This window comes from Dendrobates tinctorius, unplaced genomic scaffold (genome assembly GCF_039654945.1).
Source record: "Dendrobates tinctorius isolate UK_male_01 unplaced genomic scaffold, ASM3965494v1 ptg000129l, whole genome shotgun sequence".
In the NCBI taxonomy this organism is placed as follows: Eukaryota; Metazoa; Chordata; class Amphibia; order Anura; family Dendrobatidae; genus Dendrobates; species Dendrobates tinctorius.
Window position 1 is genome coordinate 43329845 of NW_027361797.1, and position 24729 is coordinate 43354573.

General features: G+C 43.9%; 3 protein-coding genes across 9 annotated transcripts in view; 1 reads left to right on the forward strand and 2 right to left on the reverse strand.

Annotated features, from left to right (window-relative positions):
- REXO5 (RNA exonuclease 5) overlaps positions 1 to 136 on the reverse strand; it is a 31645-nt gene extending 31509 nt beyond the window's left edge. For all 4 annotated transcript variants that reach the window (XR_012219900.1, XR_012219901.1, XM_073543030.1 and 1 more), the window contains exon 1: positions 1 to 136. The gene's annotated coding sequence lies outside the window, so the exon portion shown is untranslated.
- On the forward strand, positions 62 to 16259 carry ERI2 (ERI1 exoribonuclease family member 2). Of its 4 annotated transcripts, none has more exons than XM_073543034.1 (10): positions 62 to 148; positions 2922 to 2964; positions 3059 to 3129; positions 3218 to 3298; positions 10801 to 10928; positions 11243 to 11399; positions 12234 to 12334; positions 13886 to 13967; positions 14088 to 14176; positions 14325 to 16259. In XM_073543034.1, the coding sequence occupies exons 2-10, from the start codon at positions 2942 to 2944 to the stop codon at positions 15651 to 15653; spliced, it is 2061 nt and encodes a 686-aa protein (XP_073399135.1). In that variant the 5' UTR covers positions 62 to 148; positions 2922 to 2941; the 3' UTR covers positions 15654 to 16259. The 4 variants fall into 4 exon arrangements, with proteins under 4 accessions (XP_073399135.1, XP_073399133.1, XP_073399132.1 ...); XM_073543032.1 differs by lacking the exon at positions 62 to 148 and adding an exon at positions 156 to 211; XM_073543031.1 differs by lacking the exon at positions 62 to 148 and adding an exon at positions 229 to 375.
- A 113-nt stretch (positions 16260 to 16372) lies between these two features.
- LOC141047759 (acyl-coenzyme A synthetase ACSM3, mitochondrial-like) overlaps positions 16373 to 24729 on the reverse strand; it is a 28412-nt gene continuing 20055 nt past the window's right edge. The window contains exons 10-14 of the mRNA XM_073543035.1: positions 24180 to 24281; positions 21965 to 22092; positions 19722 to 19821; positions 18894 to 19013; positions 16373 to 18183 (exon numbers count right to left, since the gene is read on the reverse strand). Of these exons, the coding sequence (XP_073399136.1) occupies positions 18097 to 18183; positions 18894 to 19013; positions 19722 to 19821; positions 21965 to 22092; positions 24180 to 24281 (537 nt within the window). The 3' untranslated portion in view covers positions 16373 to 18096. The remainder of the gene's footprint in view (positions 18184 to 18893; positions 19014 to 19721; positions 19822 to 21964; positions 22093 to 24179; positions 24282 to 24729) is intronic.

The following is a 24729-nucleotide window of genomic DNA, read 5'->3' on the forward strand; positions in this document are numbered from 1 at the left end:
AGGAAGCTCCGCAGCCTCAATCCCTGTGAACACACGTGAGATCCATCGATCTATCCGCTATCGATTCCACAGCCAGGGAAGGACCCTGTGGACAGACATGAACAATCGATGACCGAACTCGTCGCGTGATAATGACGTCACGGAAATGGTGATTACAGCGGGGAATTTGAAAAAAACAAATGGTGTCGCTTCTGTGGGAAGGACGAGAGAGGTGGGAGAGTTATGAGGGCGGGGATGTGTGATAGGCGCCTGTGCTGTAGGGGGAGAGGCCTAAATGTGGGGCAGTTACTGCAATGTCACCTGTGTAGGATCGCCGCTTACGGAGTCCTGAGGGGCTCGGAGCAGTCAGAGGCGTCCGCAGAAGACACCGTGAGGGTGGGGGTCTGTCACTTTGCTCGGTTATTAGGGAGCGGGGTTTGCTGGTTTCTCCTGTAACTGGGGAGTAGGGTCTGCAGGCTGACATTTAGGGTGTGTGCTGAGGGGGGGTTGCCCCTGTTGTTGGGCTGAGGGGGGGTTGCCCCTGTTGTTGGGCTGGGGGGGAGGTTGCCCCTGTTGTTGGGCTGGGGGGGAGGTTGCCCCTGTTGTTGGGCTGAGGGGGGGGGGGTTGCCCCTGTTGTTGGGCTGAGGGGGGGGGGTTGCCCCTGTTGTTGGGCTGAGGGGGGGGGGTTGCCCCTGTTGTTGGGCTGAGGGGGGGGGGTTGCCCCTGTTGTTGGGCTGAGGGGGGGGTTGCCCCTGTTGTTTACCATCTCCTCCATTGTAGAGGTGATAAAACGAAAGGCTAATCCGCAGATACCTGCGGATTTTGCAAAATCCACGCAGATCAATCCACAGCAGAATCTGCAGCGTGTGCACACACCCTTAGGACAATAATGCAGGAAGGCAGCATCTAGTAACTTGTTGCACGTTGCCCACTTGTCCCCCCTTATTTCTGCTCTGGGGATATGAACTCCTCATCATCATTGTTCTATACTTCACTGGGGTCCAGTTTTGCTTCAGATTTTGCAAATGAGAAATTTTTGTTAATAATAATCTTTATTTATATAGCGCCAACATATTCCGCAGCGCTTTACAGTTTAACAGTTTCAAAACACAAGTCATAAGTAACAACGTTAACAATACAATAATTGAAGCAAAATAAGACGAAATGAGACGACCCTGCTCGTGAGAGCTTACAATCTACAATGAGGTGGGGGAGATACAGAGTGCAGGGTCAATTTACAATGGTGTATTTACAATGAAGGTCCAGCCATCTTGAGGGAGTGAAGGATGGATGGAGATAGTGAATGGGCTACACAAGCACACTTACACAGAGAATTACTTTGATCAGTGAACGTGATAGGCCGCTCTGAACAAGTGTGTTTTGAGGGAGCGCCTAAAACTATTCAAATTGTGGATAGTCCTAATTTCTTGGGGTAGAGTATTCCAGAGGATAGGAGCAGCACGGGAGAAGTCTTGGAGTTGGGAGTGGGAGGTACGGATTAGTGCAGAGGTTAGTCGAAAGTCGTTTGCAGAGCGCAGCGATCGGCTAGGCCGATAGACAGAAATGAGGGAAGAAATGTAAGGGGGTGCCGCACTGTGGAGAGCTTTGTGGATGAGAACAAGTACTTTGAATTGGATCCTATAATGAATGGGCAGCCAATGTAAGGACTGGCGAAGAGCGGACGCGTCCGAGTACCGATTAGCCAGATGGACGATCCTGGCCGCTGCATTAAGTATGGACTGGAGGGGGGATAGTCGAGTGACGGGGAGGCCAATTAATAGAGCATTGCAGTAGTCCAGGTGGGAGTGGATCAATGCAACAGTGAGGGTTTTTGTTGTTTCCATGGTGAGAAAAGGGCAGATTCTATAGATGTTCTTTAGGTGTAAGCGGCAAGAGATTGTATATGGGATGTGAAGGAGAGATTGGTGTCAAACAAAACACCCAGACAGCGTGCCTGCTGCCGGGGTGTTATTGTGGCACCATCCACGGAGAGGGAAATGTCAGATTTAGGGAGGTTAGTAGACGGCGGGAGCAGAAGAAGTTCAGTTTTAGAGAGGTTGAGTTTCAGATAGAGAGTGGACATGATACTGGAGACTGCAGACAGACAGTCACTGGCGTTCTGTAGTACAGCGGAGGTGAGGTCGGGGAATGACGTGTATAGTTGTGTGTCATCAGCATAAAGATGGTACTGAAAGCCAAATCTGCTGATGGTCTGTCCAATTGGGGCCGTGTAGAGAGAGAAAAGAAGGGGACCAAGGACTGAGCCCTGAGGTACCCCAACAGCAAGAGGAAGAGGAGATGACGTGGAGGCAGAGAACAAAACACTGAAGGAGCGGTCAGAGAGATAGGAAGAAAACCAGGAGAGAGCAGTGTCCTTAATGCCTAGTGACTGGAGCCTAGAGAGTAGGAGATGGTGGTCAACAGTATCGAAAGCTGCAGAGAGTGGTCACCGTTACGTTTTGCTGTCAGAAGGTCATTGGTCACTTTGATGAGTGCAGTTTCAGTCGAATGTAAGGGGCGGAAGCCAGACTGTGAAGGGTCTAGAAGGGAGTGAGTGGAGAGGTAATGGGTAAGGCGGGAGTAAACTAGGCGTTCCAAAAGTTTAGATATGAAAGGGAGATTGGAGACTGGTCTGTAGTTGTTTGTGCAGGATGGGTCGAGAGCAGGTTTCTTTAGTAATGGAGTAACAATGGCATGTTTGAAGGAGGATGGGAAAATGCCCGAGGAGAGGGAGAGATTAAAGATTGTAGTTAGGTGGGTTGTGACGACTGGGGAGAGAGACTGGAGGAGATGTGAGGGCATGGGGTCGGTAGTGCATGTAGTCGGACGAGAAGAAGAGAGGAGTCTGGAGACTTCTTCCACCCCTTTTACTAAATGATCTCTCTCTTCTCAAATGATAAGTTTCTCAATTTAGACATTGTTCTTCTTTTTTCTTTCCCAGGTTATAGGCCTGCAATCAGAATGACCACCAAGGAGCTGGCAAAGTTAGTTATGATGAAGTCTCCTCTGTTTTGTTGCTATGAGCAATGTTTCCTAGATTTCCAGAATAATAAAAATCTCTGCTTTGCTTTCACCCAGGCAGCTTGGTCTTATAAGGAGGAGCTCCAAGTTGTCTCTGAAGGCAAAGAATTTCAGCAGCCCCAAAACTAGTGAGTGTCGTGTCTCCCCTTCTCGTAGTTTTTCAGGGGCTTATGCATTTTCTTATGGAGTTGTAACTTTTTACTTTTTTTTTTGTAGATCAACTTTTTGACTATTTGATTGTCATTGACTTTGAGTCGACATGTTGGAAAGATACAAAGCATTATGGTCAGGAAATCAGTGAGTATTACATAATGCAAGAGAGGTTTTCATTACTGGCAGGGCTGTGGAGTCGGTAAGCCAAACCTGCGACTCCGACTCCTCAATTTCCCTTACACCGACTCCACGACTCCGACTCCCACACATATTGCTTATATTTAAGTGAAAAATGTATTGTAGTACAATGTAGTACATTGTAGTAAAATGTGAACCTCAGACATTTAATCATTTTTATGATCCAATAATCAAGATATTTAGATAGAACAGAATATATATTGGTGTACTACCCGGTTTTCATTCTTTTTGGTACAGATACGATATGGATAGACAGCTATGGATAGATAGAGCAGATTTCTAATCTGCTTTTGCTATTGAAAACATTATCTATGAGCTCAAAAACCTTTCAGGTGATGCAGTTTTTGAAAAAGATGATCAGCTTTTGCAGCTGAAAAACGTATCCTCAAAAAACACAGGAAAAACGCTGTGTGTGAATGTAGCCTTAGATCAGGAATATAACAGCCATTTATAGGACAATTCATAACTTTCCCAAACTCCTATGAAAAAATATTCAGCACATCCTGCATTGAATTACTGTACCCAATTTATTATATATTTTAGGAGTCGGTCCATTTTATACCGACTCCAACTCCGACTCCACCAAAATGAGCACCAACTCCACGACTCCGACTCCACAGCCCTGATTACTGGGGTCTTCACTTTCTTTTTTAGTGGGTAGAATTGCAAAGTGCCTGTGTAAACAAGAAAGTTTGTAATTTGCTTATTGTTGAAAATCCTCAATTCTCAAGAGGATGTGACTTTTTAATCCTTCCCTGACATAAAACGTAATGGTATGTCTTGAGTGGAAATGTGTTCAAACAGATGGACGTACATCCAGGTGATCCTGTGGGCACACGAGCTTGTGCTCAGCGCATCCAAGAGGGAGGGGGGCGCCCTCTCTCACGCCACTAGCCTCCCTGCACAATAATTGGATGGTTGTCATGGCAACCAGAGGTCAAAGAATGACGTCAGGGTCTGCCAGGTACAGTGGTCTGTTATAGGCCCCACCACAAACATGGTCTCAAAGGCCTTTGGAGAATGTAACACTGACAAGCGTAATACTCTGAAATGCGAAAGTCTTGCTGGGAATTGGGCTACTGATCAGATAAGTGAAAGTTCAAGTCCCATAGAGAAAGTTAGAAAAAATAGTGCGTATTTAGTCTGGAGCGACCCACTCTTTAAAAAGTCATATTATTTAACCCATATAGTGAAACAAAAGAAAACAAGCAGCTGTGCTTATCATCATCATATTGCCCCTCCATGGATTTAGGCCACAATAACAAGTCATATGTGGGAAAAAATAAATAAATTGTATCACTGAAAACGTCATCTCGTCCTGCAAAAATCAAGTCCTGACATGTCTCGTTCAACGGAAAAGTAAAAAAGTTAAACTTCTTAGAATATGGAGACGTGTATTTAAAAAAAAAAAAACAAGTGTTCTTGGTGTGGAAAAGTATTTGCAAAATATAAGAAAAGGTATATATCTGGTGACATTAATTATACTGACCCAAAGAATAAAGTGGTTTCCTCACTTTCATGGCACAGTCAATGGTGTAAAACAGGAATTAAAAGGAAAGCAATTCCTTATCTGTCCTTGACTTAAGGCTCCTTTTACATTTAGCGATGCACCAGCGATCCGACCAGCAATCCGGCCCGGTCAGGATCGCTGGTGCATCGCTAAATCATCGATTGTGAGCTGTCACACAGGCAGACCTCTGCAATGCAGCAGCGACGCAGCGCATGATACTCACCTTTCACACACAGCGATCCTGACGTCCTCCCGCCCGCCTCCACGCGTCGCTCGTCAGCGCCAGCAGGAAACTGACGACGAGAAATGGAGCCGGACATTCTCGCCCGATCAGCGATGGGGAGCCGGTCGGAGGTAAGTATCACACATAGCGATATCGCTATAACGTCACAAAATCGGTGACGTTATAGCGATATCGCTATGTGTAAAACCCCCTTTATTCATTCTGCCTCCCAAAAATCTGATTAAGGCTGAGCTGCCAGCTATCCTACGATCTATACTGAGTACTTGCATCATTGTTTCCTTCCAAATCTCTGAAAACAGGATTCACACAGAACCCCAGACCGACTCCATTCCCCTGCTGCGCTGTGTTACGGCGGCCTCCTCTTTACCCACACTCCTCGCCCTGGCAACAGACACGGTGGAGGATTGGGTCTTCTCCTTTCTTCCAACTGCACCTTCAACCCAATCCCACCTCTTCCCTCCCTAATCCTCCCCTCTTTTGAAGTCCACTCTGTCCGCATCTACTCTCCCTCCAACCTCCAAGTGGCCGTCATATACCGACCTCCAGGCCCGACCACTGCCTTCATTGACCAATTCTCTACCTGACTTCTTCATTTTCTTTCAACTGACACCCCCACTATCATCATGGGTGACTTCAACATCCCTACTGATACCCTTCAGTCAGCAGCCTCCAAACTCCTGTCCCTTACTTCATCCTTTGGACTTACTCAGTGGTCCTCTTCAGCCACCCACACAGATGGACACACATTAGACCTGGTCTTCACCCGTCTCTGCTCTCTTTCTAACTTCACCAACTCTCCTCTCCCTCTGTCTGACCATCATCTACTCACTTTCTCATCCCTGTCCTCCTCACCTGGCATCCATGTCCAGCAACATGCACACCCCCGCAGAAACCTTGCACTCCTAGACACCCACGCGCTCTCTGACTCTATTCTACCACTGGCATCCATATCCTCACTCCATGACACAGACATTGCCACTGCTTTCTACAGTGCCACTCTCGCATCAGCTATTGACACTGTTGCCCCTCTCGTTCATGGCAGAATGCGAAGTATCAACAGACAACCCTGGCACAATAACACCACTAAAAAGCTCCGGCAAGTGTCCAGGATTGCAGAACGGCGCTGGAAGAAAACAAATTCGCAAGATGACTTCACTACATTCAAACAGGCAACACTCGATTTTCAAATCTGCCCTCACCTCTGCTAAACAGGCCTACTTCACAACGCTCGTATCTTCCCTATCTTACAACCCAAAACAGTTATTCAAAACTTTTAACTCCCTCCTCCGCCCACCACTGCCTCCTCCAACCTCCCTCATCTCTGCCAAGGACTTTGCCACACACTTCAAAAACAAGATTGACCAAACAAGGCAAGTATTCATGACTCAACCACCACAACCCCTTTGTATACCAGACCAATGCCCAAACCCCATAACCTCACTCTCCAACATCACTGAAGGGGAACTTAATCGCCTCTTCTCCAAATCGCACCTCACAACCTGTGCACTTGACCCCATCCCAACCCACCTCCTCCCCAACCTCACCACCACACTTATCCCATCCCTAACCCACCTCTTCAACCTATCACTAACGTCCGGTACCTTCCCTTCTGCTTTCAAGCATGCCACAATCATGCCTATCCTTAAAAAGCCAACCCTCGACCCAACCGCTATGTCCAGCTATCGCCCAATATCGTTGCTCCCATTCGCTTCCAAACTCCTGGAACAGCATGTCCACGCTGAACTTTCCTCCCACCTATCATCTAACTCGCTCTTTGACAATCTACAATCTGGTTTCTGCCCCCATCACTCCACTGAGACAGCCCTGACCAAAATTACTAGCAAAAATCAGTGTCAATGTCCAAGGGTCTCAAACCAAAAATCATGGAAAAAACCCTAAAATAAATACTTTATTGTTAAAAGACCCAAAAAGGTCACACCACAAGGTGAACAAGACCAAACAAAAACCGTGTCCAATAACATCCAATTGCATAAAAACATATAAACATATCATGGGGGAATTCTAGGAGTCCCTAATAAAGTCTAATGCTCACTCCTTCCTTGCCGCGGAGGTTGGCACCCTAGGGGGGACGTTGTGGCGCCCCCGCTCAACGATGGCTATCCCTAGGGACCCTGTTAAACCCTGCAGCCACTTGGGGATCCCTTCCCCGATACTAAAGGGACCCCTAACTTTTTACCAACGCGATTTTTCAAATTGTAAGACCACTGGAGTGGTCTATTTGGCTACATGTTCTTGCCCCAAGGATTATATAGGGAAGACGAAAAGGGAATTTAGACGTAGAGTAGGTGAGCACATGGGGGTCATTAGGAATGGGAGGGATACCCCCTTGGCTAAGCATATGCATTTATTCCATAACAATTCCCTTGCTGAGGTCAAGTTCACGATTGTTGAGGTAGTGAATATTAACCCCAGAGGAGGCAACACGGATAAAACCATCCTTAAAAGAGAGTGTGAATGGATCTTTAGGATGGAGAGTCTTGAACCAAAGGGATTAAATGAACAACTGTCCTTTGCCTGTTTTTTGTGATCTTTCATCCTGATTCATGGGTTTGCTCTACACTATCCTTTATATAGTTCTAGTGAGGACAGAAGGCTTGCTCTATACTAACCCAGACATAGTTTCAATGAGGACCAATACGAGAGACTGGATTGTTTTCCAATTCTTGATAGGGTCTAAGATAAAGACCCTCATGGATCTACCATGAAAAATTCCTTTTGACAATTATTGTTCCCTTATACCATTTGGGACCTGACACCCCGCTCTATGGGACCATCCAGATGATCATCAAGATGATTTGAGGTCTAGGACGATCACGGATGTATGCTGATTATGGGGCTGTGAGCTCCTTTATATGTTTAACCAGATTATAAGTAAAATATACATAAACAAAGGATTTTATGCACCCATTAACATTATGCCTTGATTATTGATATATCTTGTTTGTGTCTATTAGGCACTTTATATATGAGATGAACACGGGCATTAAATGTATGCTGATTATGGGGCTGTTAGTATATATCTTTGTCTTGCTAATTGCATCATAAAAATGAAAGATTGTGTGCACCCATTGGTTGTGTGCCTTGGTTGTGGATGCATCCTGCCGGTTCCCATTGGGCACTGTGCATACGATGTGAACAGGGGCATTGAATGGCCGGTGGGAGACATGCGCAGTAATGGGGATCCACAATGGTGGTGCCTTCCAGCTGGAGTCTGCGCGGTAGACACTTGTGTGTCATAGATGCAGCGATTGTGCTTCCGAGAGGCTGCGAGTGTGCACAGTGAGAGCCACCTTGGACTCACCCGGAAACACTACTATTAGTTCCGGGTTGTGCATATGTAAGCCCCGGGCATTGGCGCAATATGTTCTATTGGTAAGCGCATACTGATGACGGGGCGTGGGTGGAACTCCAAGGACAGGTCTGCTAATCAAAGAGCGACATGCGCAGTAAGAGCTAGGTTAAACTCACCCGGAAATACTAATATAAGTTCCGGTTTATACATATGCATCCCCCGGGAATTGGCGCGATTTTTTTTTTATCGGTAAGCGCATTCTAATGACGGGGCTTGGGTGGGATTTGTTATACCCCCTATGACAGGTGCGCTAATGAAAGAGTGACATGCGCACTTGATGAGAGGAAGTAAATGAGACACTTTGTATAACCAATGGGTGAGTCATTTTGAGAACAATAAAGTATTTATTTTAGGGTTTTTTCCTGACCAAAATTACTAACGACCTACTTACAGACAAATCAAATGGACAATACTATATACTCCTGCTTCTAGACCTGTCCTCTGCATTTGACACAGTTGACCACTGCCTCCTACTACAGATCCTCTCCTCCTTCGGCATCAAAGGCCTCGCCCTATCCTGGATATCCTCATACCTTTCCAACCGCACATTCAGCGTCTCCCACTCCCACACCACCTCCTCATCCCTCCCTCTCTCTGTTGGAGTCCCCCAAGGCTCTGTTTTAGGACCCCTACTCTTCTCAATCTATACACTTGGTCTGGGGCAACTCATAAAGTCCCACGGATTCCACTACCACCTTTATGCTGATGACACTCAGATCTACCTCTCTGGCCCAGACGTCACCTCTCTGCTGTCCAGAATCCCAGAGTGTCTATCAGCCATATCCTCCTTCTTCTCCTCTCGCTTCCTCAAACTCAATGTAGACAAATCTGAATTCATCATCTTTCCTCCATCTCACAGATCTTCTTTACCCGACCTAGCTATAGCAATTAATGACATCACACTTTCCCCAGTACCAGAAGTCCGCTGCCTCAGAGTAACCTTTGACTGCCCTGTCCTTCAAACCGCACATCCAAGCTCTTTCTACCTCCTGTCGCCTCCAGCTCAAAAATATTTCCAGAATCCGTCCTTTCCTCAACCCGCAATCTACTAAAATGCTTGTGCATGCCCTCATCATCTCCCGCCTCGACTACTGCAACATCCTTTACTGTGGTCTCCCTGCTAACACCCTCGCACCTCTCCAGTCCATCCTTAACTCTGCCGCCCGACTAATTCATCTCTCTCCTCGCTACTCCTCCGCTTCTCCCCTCTGCAAATCTCTTCACTGGCTCCCATTCCCTCAGCGTATCCAGTTCACATTACTAATTCTGACCTACAAGGCCATCTATAACCTGTCTCCCCCATATGTCTCTGAACTAATCTCCCGATACCTTCCCTCACGTAATCTCCGGTCCTCCCAAGACCTCCTTCTCTCCTCCACACTTATTCGCTCCTCACCCAACCGCCTCCAAGACTTCTCCCGAATAGCCCCTATTCTCTGGAATTCTTTGCCCCAACAAGTCCGACTATCAACCACATTTGGATCCTTCAGACGGAACCTGAAAACCCACCTCTTCAAGAAAGCCTACAGCCTGCAATGACCCCGCTACCTCCTTCTCTCTCACCACTACCGGTGATATCACCTCAACCAACACCGGAACTGCTGCAACCCACCAACCTACTGTCTCCTTCCCCACCATCCTGTAGCATGTAAGCCCGAAAGGGCAGGGTCCTCTCTCCCCTCTATATCAGTCTGTCATTGTTAGTTTGTATACTGTAAGTGATATCTGTAATTTGTATGTAACCCCTTCTCATGTACAGCACCATGGAATCAATGGTGCTATATAAATAAATAATAATAGTGAGGCAGATGGGAATTTAACAAAACCAGATTCCCCTCCCTTCTGAGCTCTACAGGGTACCCAAACCACAGTTATCATTCAGATGTTTCATTCCTGTAGAGTGGAGAACCCAGCTTATGTGCAGGGTACTTGTCTTCAGAAGCACAATGTCAACACTATAATGTATTGGGCACTACAATGTCATATTTCCAATTTTTATTCTGCAACTGCTTGCTTATTTCTGGAAAAACCATAGAGTCAAAATAGTCACTACACCGCAGATATACTCCCAAGGGTGAAATTTATAAAATTGGATCAGTTGAGAGGGTATCTGGTAATTTTAGTTGCTCCGTTAATGGCATCCATAGGGTATTTGTGAAAATTCTACACCAAAAGTCACTTTGCGTTCCTTCCCTTCCGAACCCCGCCGTTTGCCCGAACAAACAGTAGTATCTGACCACATATGGGGTATCGGCGTACTCGGGAGTAATTTCATTCTGTCACACACTCATTTTATATATGTATATTTCTTCTTATTTCAGTTGAGTTTCCAGCAGTTTTAATAAATACGACCCATGGAGAGATTGAGTCAGAATTTCATATGTATGTACAACCACAAGAGCATCCAGTTCTTTCAAACTTTTGCATGGAGCTGACTGGAATAAAGCAGGTACATGCGCTTACTTCTCTTCAAGGGGTTACTTCCGTACCGCTGACTTCCACATTGGTAACGGAGTGGCGCTGGTGGCATCACATTGATATGTTCCTGCCAGGCAGGTATCCTGCTTCTCTCCTCATTAGAAGGTAACGTGTACATGTCCTTTGACACGACATCAGCATCTCTCACCTCTAAAACCCATAGCCATAATGGAGAAAGGGATATGTACTTTTGTAGGCTGATGTCAAGATTCCCATCTGGGTCTGTCTGTGGCATATTTCTTCTCAATGCAGTTTGTATAACTCGCTGGTTCTGCTTTATAATAGCAACAAGTGGATGACGGCGTGCCTTTAAAGATCTGCTTATCCCAATTCTCTACGTGGATTCAGAAACTTCAGAAGGAAAGGCACATTATCTTCCCTGGTGTCTTACCAGCGCCTACGTCCTCCGAGCAGAAGATGTGTGGATTTGTAACATGGTCAGGTACAGTGTAGTTATTATTATTGTTATCGTATAAATACAACGGGTGAAATAAGTATTAAACACGTCACCGCTTTTTTAAGAAAATATATTTTTAAAGGTGCTATTGACATGAAATTCTCACCAGATGTCGGTAACAACCCATCCAATCCTCACAGGCAAAGAAATCAAATCATAGATGTTCATAAAGTATGTGTAATAAAGAGAAATGATCCAGGGAAAAAGTATTGAACTCATGAAGAAAGAGAGGTGTGGAAAGTCATGACACCTGCTCAAATCTATCAGTAATTAGAAAGCATCCTGCCACTTAGCAACAAATAATATCAGTTGGATCAACCGATGGCCTATAAAAAGATGTCTAATTGCCAACGTACCACACAAAAAATCTCTCATGATGGAGAAAACCAGTGAGCTGTCACAAGACCTTCGCAACCTTATTGTTGCAAAACATATTGATGGCATTGGTTACAGAAAAATTTCTAAAGTACTGAAGGTTCCAGTGAGCACTGCTGGAGCCATTATATCTATATGTAATTGTGTGTGTATATATAATATATATTACAGCCCCACTCTCACTCCATAAAATATCTTTAAGATGTAATTTTAACCTACATAACAAGTTTGATAAATTAGCTTATACAGAACAGGATCTGGCTGTCGGTGTAATGTTGCCAGCACATTTATCCTACCCTGATGCCAGGAATCTAATCTGTAAAGATAAACCCTCCTATGTCCAGTCACCCTATTATAATCAGGCTTGACTCGCATATTTATATACCTGGAGAAACACAAGGTGTGCCGTTCTCATGTTAGTCATCTGTTGCTGTTTGGTTTCAGACTGGGATCTTGGGGTTTGCTTATTGTATGAATGCAGGAGAAAACAGCTGAGGAAGCCGGACATTTTGAACTCCTGGATTGACCTCCGATTAACATACAAGGTGAGTAAATGCCTTAAATGCAGATGTAGAGGCAGGGATGATGTACATCCATATAGATAAGTAATGGAGCACCCTATGGTCAGGCTGCCTAGGAATTTCCTCTCTAGTCTAGTGTCAAGCAATTACTATTTACCACTGTACTATAAGAATGGATGGAAGCTCCCCAAAGATTGCTTGAGGGTCTATAAAAATAAAGAGTTGCTATACTTAAAGGAAACATTCTCTTTTCTTGTTCAGAAACTTCTTACAAGTTATATGATGTAAACATAAATATGAGTTAATATGATGGTTAAAATATATATTATGTGGGCTACCATCTTGCATTGAGACGTTCTTTGCATTTTAAAGGAAACTGTGATATAAAAAAAAAAACTGCTATTAGGGTATGTTCACACTGGGCGTTTTTGCTCCTTTTTACAGTACCAGCAAAGCCTATGAGATTTCAGAAATCTCATGCAGACACGTTTGTTTTTTTTGTGTCATCAGGATTTTGTGCTTTGCTGCATTTCTTGGACATAGAGCATGTCACTTGTTTCAGCGTTTTTGCAGCGTTTTTCACCCATTGACCTGAATGGGTGTTGCAAAACCGCAGGTATCATTATTTGCAGCGTTTTTTCTACAGAGAAGTCATGGACATTAGCATGGACAAAGACACAAAAAATGCACTAAAAAACACACCAAAAATGCACCCAAACCTGCGTTTTTGCCTCAGCTTCTTTCCTGCCTAGAAGATCAGGTTTTGCTGCAGCAAAAACGCCCAGTGTGAACTTACCCTTAATCTGTAGGCTAATGGCATTCAAAAACCGTGCGGCCGCCTATTGAGGGCCCAGATGCCAGGAGGAAGTCAACTTTATTCCTCCCGGCTGCCTCTGGCTTTCAGTCGTAAAGGCGCAGATTCAGTCACCGCTCAGTACATAGTGAATGGCGGCTGTGACCGCACCCCGGCACTGACTGATAGCCGGCTCTGTGCTGATGCTCTACTGAGCTGGCTGTCAGTCAATGCCAGCGCTTGGTTACAGCCACCGATCATTGTACTCTGAGCAGTGACGGAAGCCGCTCCTCTGTAACTGAAGGCCAGAGACAGCCGGAGGAATAAAGGTTATTTTCCCACATTAGCTGGGCCTTCAGTGCAGCAGCGGCACAACTTTAGAACGCTAGTAACCTACAGATTAACCCCATATCTGCAGGTTAATAGTGTTTTTTGACATGACTGATTCCCTTTACGCAATATCTCTGCTCATATGTTTTAATTATGGATTTTGCCTCTATCCCACCATCCTGCAATACGTACATGCAGCTTACTTAATATTCCGACACTCAGCGTCACGGTGGTTACAAATGCTACCGAGCAACAGAGAACGTGATTAATGAAAGCCCTTAATGAAACTCCAACCTATGGATTTGAAGCCGGCAAACCTTGAAGGCTCACACATAGTAAAATTTCATGTTAAACAGCTCATCCACTGGATATAACCCGTTGTACGCCCTAGCAATATATATGGTTCCTTGGTTGCTGAGAAAATAAGTCTTACCTCAAATGTTTCCTTTCAGCTTTTCTACAATCGCAAACCCAAAGGTTTAAATGGAGCTTTACAAGATGTTGGCATTGAGTTCTCAGGCCGTGAACACTCCGGTAAGGTTGTTTTTGTATGTACATAAAGTGAATGCGGGGTTTGGAAAGATAGAAATGCATATAGGACAACTTCTTGTTCATCTACTGTAAGTTTCACATTTTTCTTTTCCTTCTTTCAAGGCCTGGATGATTCCCGGAACACTGCTCGTCTCGCTTGGAGAATGATCTGTGATGGTTGTGTCATGAAAATCACTAAATCTTTAGACAAGGTTAGTTGGTTTTTCAGGTCTCCATTTTTTCTTCATTCAACTAACCCTGATGAGTAGAAAAATAGAAAATAACTTCTGGAGAAAAACTAATGGTAATTATTAAAAAAAAAAATTTTGAAGAATTCTGGGCTTTCTTTGTAAAAACTAGGCACCTCCCAATTCTTCTGTAAGACCGGGGCCACCATCGGCTGCTCAAGTACATAAATCCAGACAAGGTGATGTCAAACGGGCGTCGGCTGTGGCTAAAGAAGATGGGCAAGACTTAAAAAAGGATGGAAATACTGACAAAATCAATAACCTGAAAGCATGTCAACTATTTGACGATGCCAACCAGGACAATGCCAAACAACTGAAGGACGTGCCACCACACCAGACGTTAATAAATGGACTTTCTACAACACTTGGTAATGATAACAAATACAGGTCTCCCATACGAACCTCACTCGGTCCTGTAAAATATGGCATCCAGATTGGAGCCTTCTCCTCTACACCCCTGGATCATTCGCTGTATGACACAAGTCATGTTTTAATGTCTACTACTCTCCATACTGTGAATGATGTATCTGATCTGGATCACTGCTCTGACTTGTCCATTTTAGCCGAGTGGGAAGAAGCTGCTGTTATAGAGGATTCTCAGCAGGAAGGTCCTGGAAAGATGGAGGAACCAGATCTGGTACCAGTTGATTCACCATCATCTGCTGTCCTAATGCTTAGAAATGACCAGGAAAATCAGAATAGCTGCCAATCCATGCACAATATCGGGACTGGAAATCTCCACAGTAAATCTGTTATTTATCGGAGCCCGGACACCACTATTTATAATGTTAATATGAAGAAACCAGCATCTAATGGCTCGAGTTTTAAATTACCCAGTGCATTGAGAAGTAGAAGAAGCATTCCAGGTCCATTAACAGGAGAGCCTAGAAGAAGCTTTCCAGCTCCATCAACAGGACAGCATAGAAGAAACATTCCAGCTCCATCGACAGGACAGCCAAGCAATATGCCTACCGTGTTAGACTACTTTCCAAAAAGGAAACTTGCTAGTGTGAGCTTCTCCTCCCCTCCCAAGAAACTTCCATTTACCATACATGAAGGTAACCGCACATTACCAGTCCCGGCTAATGGCTCCCGCGTCCTGTCAAATGCAGGATTAAGCTGTAGAAATAAACTAAATAATACAATCGGGGCAACAAAATGGGACCGTATTACCGCTCCGACGTGCCAGTGCGGCCGCAGGGCAAAGAAACTCACCGTTTCGAATATAGGCCCCAACCATGGCAGGGTTTTCTACAGCTGCTCCGTGCGGAAGAGAAACGACGAAAATGGCAAAGGCTGTAACTACTTCAAATGGGAGGACACACTGCTGAAAGAGAAGACTGCAAACGCGTCGGCCTCCCTGTCCACCAGTTTGCTTTCTGCGGGGTCTTCTGCTGCGCACAAGCCTTTTATCAAGCTGAGACCATCGATGAGAACCTAATTTTTAGATATGTTACCATGATCTTGGCCTGATGGCACCTTTCATCTAATACCAGTTGAAACTTTCCTCTCGGCTGAGGTAGGGGGAAGAACAGGAAAATCAAAACCGTAAGTTCTAATACCAGTTGACTATGTGTTGTCACTTTCCTGGTATTTACCACCAGTGGAAATCCTACACCACTGGTTTTTATAACTGATGATGAATTTTGGACTGGTAAAATTATGTGAACTTTGGCCAGGAGTATGACAGCAGGTATGGTGATTTTGTGCCACCCCAAGGGCTTCAGTACAAGCTAAGCTCTCAAGGCTTGTGACTTGGGACCATTAATACCTCCTTTGTGCCAACCCTAGAGTCAGTGGCCATAGGAACCAATCAGAGTAAATCTTTGAAAAAAGAATCAGTGATAATAAAAGCCGAGCTCTGCTGGCTTTGGACATCAAGGGTCCTGATGTTACGTCTCTTGTATGCGTTATTGTATTTTAAGCTAATTTTATTGAATGGACTTGCTAATTCTAGGTACATCAAGTGCACCTTTTTTTTACTACAAGTTGCCTGGCTTTCAAATGTCATTTTATTAAAACAAAAATAAAAACATTTATATTTTTATTTTACTTTGTGAAATATTTTATTTTCTTTTATTTATTTATTTTTTTTAAAATGGATGTCTTCTGGTGAATGCAGTCTTTCCTGACCAAGAATTAAAGGCGTTCTGTCACCAGGTTTTTGATCCCCCTTCTAAGAGTAGCATGATGTAGGGGCAGAGACCCTGATTCCAGTGATGTCACTTAGTGGGCTGCTTGCTGCAGTTTTGATAAAATCCACTGTTTTCTCTGCTGCAGATCTAGCAGTTCTCTGAATGCTGAGTTCTGTATAACCCCAAGCACACCACTGATTGGCAGCTTTCTGTGTACGCTGTGCATAGGAGAAAGCTGCCAATCATTGATGGGGCGGGGTTATATAGATCTCATGAATATGGAGGACTACCTGGCTGCAGGTTTGTTATTCTTCTAATGATCTCCTGCTGATAAAACTATGATTTTATGAAAAATACAGCAAGCAGGCCTTTTGTGACACATCGCTGGAATTAGGGTCTCTGTCCCTACCTCATGCTGCTCTCATATTAGGTGGAAAAAAACTGGTGACAGACTCCCTTTAAAATTAATCTATCATCAGTGCTATTAAGAAAATTATATTGTATGAATCAAATATCCCAACTATTGGCGTCCCCTGGTCTCTGTGCGCTCTTGCTCAGTTATAGCGCTTTGGTTTTCTTTGCCTAGGATGAGGGATAGGGCACCTCCATTCTTTCTGTTATGTGATCAGCACGGAGAGCCACCTTTTACCTGACGGCATCTATGTCTCCTTCTGATCAGCCAGCCTGGTGAAATGTCAGTGTGATGCTGCGCCAGGCTAGCTAATCAAAAGAACTACGTGGAGGCCGATTAGACGAGATTTTCGAGGGTTCCCATCCAGCTGCCACAGATCTCTGACATGCGTGATGGATCAGGTCCTACAAATAGATTTGCACCAACTCTAAGGGTGTGTGCACACGCTGCGGATTCTGCTGCAGTTCCGCTGCGGATTTTGCCGCTGCGGATCCGCGGCAGTTTTTGCTGCGTTGTACAGTACCATAATATCCTATGGATATTGAAATCCGCAGTGCAGACAGTGCGGATTTTTCCACGTGGTTTTCCTGCGGTCTCTAAACCGCAGAAAGAATTGACATGTCAATTCTTTCTGCAGATTCCGCTGCGGTTTGCCATCTCCTCCATTGTGGAGATGATAAACCGCAGGGCAAAACCGCTGGCCAATCCGCAGGTAAAACCGACCTGCAGATTTACCTGCGGATTTTACAAAATCCACGCTGCCAAATCCGCACCCCAATCCGCAGCATGTGCACACACCCTAAATATCGCTTCTGGTCTAATCCACCCTCCTCCACGGCTGTATTCATTCTCTACAGAAGCCATGGTTGCATCTGCTCACTACTGCGCCATTCATTCTTCAGTTCAGTGGAGGTTTCCGCAGCCATTACCACTAACAATCATACATTTATAATCTATCCTATGGATTGGTTTTATATGTTGTTTATGGGACAGTCCTTTAATGAAGGATGTCTATATCCAATCGGCTCGACAGGTCACAGCATAGACTGTTGGGTCACACGTCATCTGTACTCCAGCTTCCATGCATCCTTGGACTGTAAATATTTCATCCATAAAGAAAGAAATGTTTTTGTTTTTTTTGTTTTTTTTAAGTCTATAGATATTCTCAACAATTTATTGATTCTAAAAAGCCAAAACAAAAAAGAAAAACTTGAGTATCCTGGTGTTCATGTGCACATGAGTTGTCAGGATGGTCACATACAGGTGGAGTCAGGATTTTTGAAGTGACTATGGTATCTACACTAGTAATGGTAAGCTCTGCTCGTGGATACTGGTCTTCAGGCTTTACCCCATTCCTTATTTCTCAGCTCATTTCTCCGAATCTTCCCGCTGACTGTTTTTGGCAATTGTTGAACAAATTCAATCTATATATCAACAAAGAGTCCAGATATGTAAATTAGGGCACTTCAATCATATTATACAACTAGTCCCCCATAACCATATGAGGGGCACAAGGAGAGATCCCACAATGATAATAGAATTAAAAAAAAAAAAAAAAGAAGATGATGGCGGTAAAACGCGCATCGGGGTGAGGGGAGACGCAGTGCCACAGGTAGATATTTATGAGGCTCCTTCCTTGCACTTTCTATTTGTTGCATTGACATTTATTAACGGATTTGGATGCTTTACATAGCAATGGGGCCTATTCATTGTACGACTTGTTAGCACTACTAGGGCTTTGTTTACATATGCTGGTACGCATAATTTATGCAGTATCATTGTTTTAGCTTGTCCATTTTAGCTACCTTGCTAGGGGATTATTCTAAGTAGGATCCCTATATTGCTTTTTACATGGGATGTATTATGCTGCATATGATTACATTTATATGATGTTATAGCCTATTCATTTTAGCTCGGTGTCCCCTGTCATGGCTATCTTGCTTTTGTCTATACTGTTTTTAGATGTTTTTTTCAATCAAATATTTACTTTTTTAATTCTATTATCATTGTGGGATCTCTTCTTGTGCCCCTCATATGGTTATGGAGGACTAGTTGTACAAATTCAATCTGAATAATTCAGGACAAGTTTCAGCAGCTTCTCGAGTGACGGTGATGGTGTCATGGAGTTACCTACCTTCCTCGGGTACTTGTACGGGGCGGTCACCTTCTTTACATGTTCTTGTAGTTCTTTAGTCAGTGTCTCCTGGTCATGTACAGTGTATGTAGGGGACAAGACCACAAAAGCTTTCACCACCTGCACATTAAACATACTTATTAGGTATAAGACACAATGATGTAGATTTAGGGTACTCTGCCCACCACAGGAAGACTCATTTAATATCAAACATGCAACACATATCCCTAAAAGTATTTGATTATTAAATATAAAAAAAAACAAAAAAAACTTAACTGCAGTCACATAGAGTGACTGCAGACTTATACCCCAAGCCAGGAGGACAAAGCCCCTTTAATGGATGGGCATAGAAAACAATGTGCTGGATCAATCTCCAGTACCTATTGACCACTACAGGACCCTTCTCATATTGACATGCTGAATTCATTATTCCAGCATCTACAGACCAGCGAACGATACACGGTGCAGAGGACAAGACCTAGATCTATATAGACCTGTGGTGTTTTGGCCACCATGTCGGTGCATTTTTGTCCATATAAATGGAGGTTTTTAAAGATTTTATGAACCAGTGTAACGTTTTAACATCCATTTCAAGTGTAGGATTACTTTATTTGTAGGGTAACCTCGTATTATTGCTTTTTGGACTGTTTGAGAGATGTTGAAGTTCCTGTATGCAACTTTCAAGCCCCTTTGGGTCAGCACAGTACATGTTCTCGATCGTAGGTTGGAAATGAGCATCCTATCTTCTCTGTGTTTATTTTTATTGTTTCAGTCCTGAAAAAAAACAGAAACTTTGCTGTATTGTAGATGGGTTGGGTAAAGGGTTACCTCTCCTCTGATCGGGTCTGGACTGCTGACCACTGCAGATTCTGCCACAGCCGGGTGCTCTATTAGGGCACTTTCTATTTCAAATGGTCCGATGCGATATCTGAAAAAGACCATGAAAAAAGGCTTTGCGTGCACATTAAGATTTTATGGCTCTGTGATCTATCTATTCTAATCCTTTATATTCGGACTCCCATGACAGCACTACGAGAGCGAGGATCCGCCCTTCAGGAACAGGAAACCTACAGATAAAAGGGCGGCACCTCTCCCACGCATCAGCTTTCCATGAGTACTCAAAGTGCAGATTTCAGCCCTGGGAGCCCTGTTTACCTGTGTCATTGCTAACTAACAACTACTGGGTTTCTAGATTTATTAAAGCTGCTGGTAGATCTAGGCCCATACACAGAGATAAATGCATACCATGGGATCTGAACTTAGTCCTTACAGCTATGACGGAGGCTTTGTTTGAACCCCTGGATTCTGCCTCGATTAAGATTCTATCCCTCAAAACGGCCTTTTTGATAGCAATAACATCTGCAAGTAGAATAGGTGTTGTTCAGGCACTTTCCAGACGTCCCCCTTATACAGAGTTCTTACATGACAGGGTAGTCCTAAAACCGGACCCAGCTTACTTGCCCAAAGTGGCATCACACTTCCACAGGTCACAAGAGAGAGTTCTCCCTTTCTCCCTAACCCTAAAGAAGAAAAACTACATACATTAGACAATGCCTACTAGAATGTATCTTGGCTACTAATCCTTGGAAGAGGGATAATGCATTATTCTTATCCTTTCAAGGTTCTAAGAAAGGGCTTAGTGAAAATGCAAGTTAACAAGGTGGATTAGGGAGGCTATCTCTCTGGCTTATACAGCAGGTGGGGGTCCGGCTCCGCAGAATCAGAGGGCGCATTCCACTCGTGCCATGGTGTCATCTTGGACAGAAAGATCTGGAGTGTCAATTGACCAGATATGTAAGGCGGCCATGTGGTCATCTCCTTCCATCTTATTTAATCACTATCGGTTTGACATGGGTGCCTCCTCAGATCTCACCTTCGGGCTAAAGGTCCCGTTACATTTAGCGATGCACCAGCGATCCCAACAACGATACGACATGGTCAGGATCGCTGGTGCATCACTAAATGGTCGCTAGTGAGCTGCAAAACAGGCAGATCTCACCAGCAGCGATAAGCGATCCGTCAGCGGTTGCTGTTACCTGTCACACCACAGCGATGATGACAACTTCCGCCTGCATTCATGCGTCGCTAGTCTGCGCCAGTGGGACACCAACGAGGAAAAAATGGCCCAGGACATTCGAGCGTGATCAGCGATATCCAGCGGGGGGCCGGTCGCAGGTACGTGTCACACAATCGGTGTGTAGCGATAACGCTAGCGATCTCGCTATGTGTGAAAGGCCCTTAAGGGTGCTGCAGTCTGTAGTCCCTCCCCATGTTAGTTTACATTTCTGTAATTCTCTTGTGGTGCTGTCATGCGAGTACAAATAAAGTATTAATTTACTTGTATTTTTCCGAAGCCCATGACAGCACACTTAGTTCCCTCCCTTCACGTGTGGGGGTGCACTTCTTCCTCTTATAAGTTTTCACATGTGTTGATTAGTTTAGAGTTAAAATTGTATATATTTTGTATAGATTTATTTGTGCCATTAACCATGGTAGTCCTCTCAAGCAATGTAATCAAACTGATGCGTGGGAGAGGTGCCGCCCTTTTATCTGTAGATTTCCTGTTCCTGAAGGGCGGATCCCCTCTCTTGTGGTGCTGTCACGGTCTTCCGAAAAATACAGTTACCGGTAAGTAACTTAATACTATTCCCTACACTATCAGATCAAGTCCATATGAAAACCCAACTATGGCCAAGGACCTCTCCTGTTGTAAAATAGACAACATAATACAATTGAATCTCCCTGGTGGTTTCCATCTGCTTGCAATGATGTTCCATCCATCAATCACATGACTATTGATTGGCTGCAGTGGCCACTTAGCTATTGGATGGCACATCATCACGGAATGAGAGTCTGGGACCACCAGAGCGGCGACACTAGAGCATTGAATTCAATGGGTAAGTAATGAAGACATCCCTATTTTGTAACATAACCCTACCCTTGCCTAACTTTTCAAAAAATCCCAGGAAATCCCCTTTAAATCAGAGTTGTATTAATTTGAATGAAGCACACTTTTTACTTTCTACGGCTTTGAGAAAATGAGGTAGATTACGCTAAAACCTTGTACTTACCCCGAAGATAAAATTACGTCATCTGATCTTCCAACGAAAAAGAAATAGCCATCTTCATCTTTTATAGCTTTGTCTCCAGTAAGATAAAAGTCTCCTCTTTGGCTTGATGCAGTTTTCTCCGGGCTGCCCTATTTTTTTTAATGGATTTATAAAACATCTGTATAGGCTAAATCACTGTGTTATGTAATAGATCGTGTGCTGTAAATTGCAGTTTAAGCAGGTCCCTTTTACAGTTTATTCTTAATTACATTTTTTTAATCACTATAAAAACCTTTTTTAAAAGTCAGGCCCACTTTCACTACTATAATAAGTGTGTATATGTGTGTGTGTGTGTGTGTGTGTGTGTGTGTGTGTGTGTGTGTATATATATATATATATATATATATATATATATATATATATATATATACACTCACTGGCCACTTTATTAGGTACACCTGTCCAACTGTGTGTTAAGACTTAATTTCTAATCAGCCAATCACATGGCGGCAACTCAGTGCATTTAGGCATGTAGACATGGTCAAGACAATCTCCTGCAGTTCAAACCGAGCATCAGTATGGGGAAGAAAGGTGATTTGAGTGCCTTTGAACGTGGCATGATTGTTGGTGCCAGAAGGGCTGGTCTGAGAATTTCAGAAACTGCTGATCTACTGGGATTTTCATGCACAACCATCTCTAGGGTTTACAGAGAATGGTCCGAAAAAGAAAAAAAATCCAGTGAGCGGCAGTTCTGTGGCCGGAAATGCCATGTTGATGCCAGAGGTCAGAGGAGAATGGGCAGACTGGTTCGAGCTGATAGAAAGGCAACAGTGACTCAAATTGCCACCCGTTACAACCAAGGTAGGCAGAAGAGCATCTCTGAACGCACAGTGCGTCGAACTTTGAGGCAGATGGGCTACAGCAGCAGAAGACCACACTGGGTACCACTCCTCTCAGCTAAGAACAGGAAACTGAGGCTACAATTTGCACAAGCTCATCGAAATTGGACAGTAGAAGATTGGAAAAACGTTGCCTGGTCTGATGAGTCTCGATTTCTGCTGCGACATTCGGATGGTAGGGTCAGAATTTGGCGTAAACAACATGAAAGCATGGATCCATCCTGCCTTGTATCAACGGTTCAGGCTGGTGGTGGTGGTGTCATGGTGTGGGGAATTTTTTCTGGGCACTCTTTGGGCCCCTTGGTACCAATTGAGCATCGTTGCAACGCCACAGCCTACCTGAGTATTGTTGCTGACCATGTCCATCCCTTTATGACCACAATGTACCCAACATCTGATGGCTACTTTCAGCAGGATAATGCGCCATGTCATAAAGCTCGAATCATCTCAGATTGGTTTCTTGAACATGACAATGAGTTTACTGTACTCAAATGGCCTCCTCAGTCACCAGATCTCAATCCAATAGAGCATCTTTGGGATGTGGTGGAACGGGAGATTCGCATCAGGGATGTGCAGCCGACAAATCTGCGCCAACTGTGTGATGCCATCATGTCAATATGGTCCAAAATCTCTGAGGAATGCTTCCAGCACCTTGTTGAATCTCTGCCACGAAGAATTGAGGCAGTTCTGAAGGCAAAAGGGGGTCCAACCCCTTACTAGCATGGTGTACCTAATAAAGTGGCCAGTGAGTGTATATATATATAAAAAATTTTTTTTTTTTTTTTGTTCCAATGCAGTGGTAACTTAGTAAATGGTCTTGATTTAAAACAGCTTGGAAACTGCAATTCTATCTCCATGGTAACAGACTACGAACAAAGCATGTGTAGTCTGAGCTTCCATTCTTATTATTTTTTTTTTATTTTTTTTTTTTTCTTCTCCCCTTCCATTTAGCAGCTTTAAGAAGTAAGTTAGCAAAAAGTGGGGAAAATGAGAGTATGATTGCAGGCTCAAATGACCAGGTTGTTATTTGTAGTCTGAGAAAAAGCCAGCCAGGATCAACGCTTGTTCTTTATCCAAAAATCACGTGCCTAGACCATGTTTAAAAAAAAAAAAAATACGTATCCTAACATCTTACACATTTCGGAATGAAGTTCCTTAATTATATCTTTTTTGTAGTCTGTTACGATGGAGACACCTAGGTCTGCACAGGAGCTGTAGACTCGCAACAATAAATTTTCAATCAAAACTAGTTGAAAGATTTTTCATTTAAAATGGACCGGGACTTTAAAAAGAAAACATTAGGATGGCAGACATGGCCAAGTTTAAGCTAAACTTACTGTATAATGAGAAAAAAGACAAAAAGGTCTTTGCGGTGCGATGCGGATTCCAATTTCACCTTCCTGATTTGGGGGTAATACGTTGCCATCAGCATCAACTACCTGGAATGATAAAATGTATATACACATACAATACTAAAGAGATAATCTAATATATATATATATATATATATATATATATATATATATATATATATATATATATATAGCTGAATGTGTGTATGTCCGGGATTCGCATCTGCACCGTCGCAGCTACAGCCACAATTTTGCACTGTCACACGTCTGGACCCCGAGAGCGTCATAGGCTATGTTGTGAGGGGAAATTTTAACCCCGTGCGTTCCAATTCACCAAACAATTTGGCCTATTATTCTTATTTCTATGGTGTTATCGTCCTTCTGTAAAGCTGGAAATAACACAATTTATTACCATGCCAACACAGACCACCCTCTGACACAGACTGCAGGGGGAGCCCAGTATCACACAGGATAGGATTAGATACACGGCTCAGCAGTCAGTATCACACAGGATAGGAATAGATACACGGCTCAG